This window comes from Geospiza fortis, unplaced genomic scaffold, assembly GCF_000277835.1.
Source record: "Geospiza fortis unplaced genomic scaffold, GeoFor_1.0 scaffold153, whole genome shotgun sequence".
NCBI classification, from domain to species: Eukaryota; Metazoa; Chordata; class Aves; order Passeriformes; family Thraupidae; genus Geospiza; species Geospiza fortis.
Genome location: NW_005054498.1, coordinates 786,887 through 790,910, shown reverse-complemented (window position 1 = coordinate 790,910; position 4,024 = coordinate 786,887). Strand labels below are relative to the sequence as shown.

Here is a 4,024-nt window from a genome sequence, read left to right as displayed (position 1 = left end):
CCAAAAGCATGGAAAACAATTTTCTGATTTAATACTGGGTCTGTTTGCTAGCATGGGAATCCACATCCATGTCTTTTTGTTGCAAGCCGTGTCCTGTTCCCATGCAGACTGCTCTCTCCACTGCAGCTCAGCCCATACCCATTATCACATCCTAATCATAAAACTCTCCTTATTTTTCTAGGATTACCTTCCCTCACAGCAAGATATCCTGCTGGCACGAAGGCCCACCAAAGGGATTCACGAGTACGACTTTGAAATCAAAAATGTCCCTTTCAAGATGGTCGACGTGGGCGGCCAGAGGTCGGAGCGGAAGCGATGGTTCGAGTGCTTTGACAGTGTCACATCAATTTTGTTCCTGGTGTCCTCCAGTGAGTTTGACCAAGTGCTGATGGAGGACAGGCAGACGAATCGCCTCACGGAGTCCCTGAACATTTTTGAAACGATAGTCAACAACCGGGTGTTCAGCAACGTCTCCATCATCCTCTTCTTGAACAAAACAGACTTGCTTGAGGAAAAAGTACAGAAAGTCAGCATCAAAGACTATTTCCCAGAGTTTGAAGGGGATCCCCACTGCTTAACTGATGTCCAAAAATTCCTGGTGGATTGTTTTCGCACGAAACGCCGGGACCAGCAGCAGAAGCCGCTGTACCACCACTTCACCACTGCTATTAACACAGAGAACATCCGGCTAGTTTTCCGTGATGTTAAGGATACCATCCTGCACGACAACCTCAAGCAGCTGATGTTACAGTGATGTGCAAAAAGACTGCTTTGTTTCAGTAACTCTTGTGTGTTGTTTTTTTAACTAGAAGTTTACAGCAGGAGTAGAGAAATCCAGATCCTGTCAGACTTCTTGATATGTGGCTGAAAGCTGCTGCTGAACACATTATTGCCAATTTCTGCAGAAATTCAGGCTTAATCTCTTCCAGTGTAGCTTCAAGTTGACTCAAATTGTAATTTTATAGCAGACCTATGTCTAAGTTACCTGTAAAGTGGTAAATTTGACCTTTTACCAACGTGTGTATTATCGTAGAAAATCCAGAATTCCAAGTCAAAACGTCAATGAAATTGTTGCAATTATTAGACTGTGGCAGTAATTTAAGGTGGGGGGGAAGAGGGAGAGAAACTTCTCACATCTAACTTCGTTGTGAAGACTGTGATACCATAGCTGACTTATGATTTCTCAGGTCTGTTTTTGGTTAGAAATCCCATCAGATCCCTTGCTGGAATCATCTCTTTGCAGCCCATTCCTGGGTGTAACATACTTCCTGCTTGAGTATAAATCATGGCATTGAGATGGAATAGGAGATGCTTCAAAAATGTGGAAAATCAGGAGTTCCAGACATATCTATCAGGAAGTGCTGAGTCCAGTGATGAGGGATTCATGGTTGGCACAGTACACGGATTCACTCCAGAGATGTCCTGGAGCCATGGCAAAGCACAGAGCACTCTGATCAAGCCTCTTGGCATGCTGGTGTGGGACGGGGGGAGCAAGCCCAGCTTGTGTTTTTTATCTTCACTGAGCAGATGTTACCTTTGGGTCACCTGTTCTGGAAACTCTTTAACTTAGCACTGCTTTATTTGAACTCCCTGCCTCCCTCCCAGGTGCCTCCTCTGAGTCAGGAGCATTTGCTGATGGAGAGAAGGACTTGCAAACCTAAGTGCCTCCTTGTGTTCTCTCCTCCTCTGGTATTCTCAGTGGCCTTACCAATTCCCAGCAGAGGCCTTGTGTAGCTGACACCGTGCAGATGAATGTTCTCTTCTGAAAAAATTAAAGACCTTGTCCCAGCAGAATGTGCTTCAGCTGATGAGGTTCTTTCTGAGACTTTCCAGTTGGGTCTAAGCAATCCTAAGTGTACTTGAGCCAAATATGTTGCACAGCATCTTCCAGAGTGCTGCTTGTGACTATTTTACCCCAAGTCTTTCTGCAGCTTTGTTTCGTTTCTTATGGGGAGTTGTTAGTGTTGCCATGTGATTAAAAGAAAAAATTATAATAATAATAATAATAATAATAATGAAAAATAGTGAAAATAAAGCAATCCTGATGTACCCCACAGCACACTGCAAAAAGAGAGTGAGATTGTGATAGAAGAATCAGTGTCCCTACCACGTTTCCCCCAGGCTGTAGTGGTGTGGGCAGCTCAGCTGCCACTTTGCCCCGTGGAATGGGCCAATTCCTGTGGATCATGCTGGTGGCCAATCCTTGAATACTTCTTTATTCTCATCCCACAAGCCTGGGGTGACATGGTGGTGTCACTGCTGGGAGCAGTGGCCCTGCCAGGACATAGGAAAGCTGCCTGTCTCCTGAACTTAGCCTTTACTTACTGTGAGTGTAAGTTGTATTAACATCTCTGTACCTCGTTCTCCTGGCAGTAGAAGGGGAATTGTGTATTTTTATTTAGTTAGGTGCTTTGAAAGACCTCTATTTTTTTATATCATCCAGTGAATAGTCATAGGTTAGTCTGTGATTCTGGCCATCAGGCACTGTTTGGGGAGGAAAGAATTCTGAAAAGAGCTTGGGAGAAGTCACAGTGCAGAATCTAAACATAATCCTAAAGTCTGGATGCAGCAGTGATGTCAGGAGGGTTAAAAGAATCTTGGATGGGGATATTTAATATAGGTTTTGTCTCTACTGGACATGGATTATTTCTGATTTGGTGTGTTCAGGTTTTATGTGAGCAATTTGGGAAGGAGAATGAAGCAGAGACCTCAGGAAAGGCTGGTGAGGCTCTTTCAAGGACTGAGCAGCACACCTCTGATAGGAGCAGAAGTTCTCCTTTGGGCTATATAAGTGCATCAAGAACAGACACAAACCTCTGGTGGCCTCCAAGTCCAGTCTTGGAAAGCAGAAAACAAATTCATGCCCTTGATTGTCAACAGGAGGAGGAGTTGGGTTGGTTTTTCCTTTGCTGACAGCTGTCTGAACAAGTGTCTTTTCAAAACAGAGACTTCCATCTGATTAAAGCAGTTCATTTGGAGAGGTCTGCAGTAGGTGCTTTGGAGGGTGTCAGACCAGATGGTTGCAGAAAAGACTAAAGACTGGTAGTGGATGATAGGGTGAGTACCAGGGATTTGTCTGAACTAATTTATGTGAAGTATTGATGATTGTTTTGTCAATGGAACCTGTTCATTTAGTGAAGATCCTCAAAACTGATGTCAGTCTGAGGGTGCAGCCAGGGTCACCAAGGCACTGGGCACTTCTGACCTTGGCTAAAGTGGGGGAAATTCCCCAAAACCACCACAAAAATCTCTGTTGTGAATCCTTCCAGATCACTCTCCCTGTGAATCCCAGGGCCTGTAAGAGAGCAAGGGGGACCCCAGTGCTGGGTCACTTGTAGGCCCTGGTAGATGAAGCACTCTATGAATCTCAGGCAGAAATGAATTGTTTTAATGAAATAACTGAGTCCAGTCACTCGGGTTTCCCACTCCCAGTGCTGAGAGGGGTGAGGGAATGCACCTGGATGTTCTGTTTACATGGTTCCTGTGTTACCCTGCAGCCAAAAACCCCAAAGCAACACCCTTGTCCATCTTCAGGCTCGCTCTTCATGCCCTCCCTGAGTGGAGCACACCTTGGGCTGTTGTATTTCCTGCTGGATTTGTTCCTACATATCATTGGTTTATTGCAGGACATAAATCTGGTACCAGAGCTGAAGGGTTGATGCTCTGAGCAGGCTGAGCTTTGTCCTGAAACAACCAGAATTGCAGTTTGCTGGTGAGAGTGAGGTGAAATGTCCCAGAAAATCAAGTTTCCCAAAATTCTTTAGTTCTCTTTGCTGGAGTGAGCTGTGTTCTAAAGATCACTGACCCTATGGAGATAAACCACTGTCCTGTACAAGCTGTACTTGAAGGTGAAATTGGTGTTTTAGCAACTGTTCCCTGCTGCAGAGTGTTCAGCTGAGATAATTGATACCTAAAAACTGTGGCTGTTCATCAGGGCTTTAAAAATGCTACTCTTTTGTTTATATATATTGTATGTGGGAGCATAAGCCATCAGTTTGTGTGAAACTTCAGCTTTCTCTAGAAT

General features: G+C 44.6%; 1 protein-coding gene across 1 annotated transcript in view; it reads left to right on the top strand.

The window, feature by feature from the left end:
• The window catches only part of GNA13 (G protein subunit alpha 13), a 27,844-nt gene extending 23,826 nt beyond the window's left edge, over positions 1 to 4,018 (top strand). The window contains exon 4 of the mRNA XM_005428679.3: positions 182 to 4,018. Coding sequence (XP_005428736.2) covers positions 182 to 754 — 573 coding nt within the window. The 3' untranslated portion in view covers positions 755 to 4,018. The remainder of the gene's footprint in view (positions 1 to 181) is intronic.
• The last annotated feature ends 6 nt before the right edge of the window (positions 4,019 to 4,024 follow it).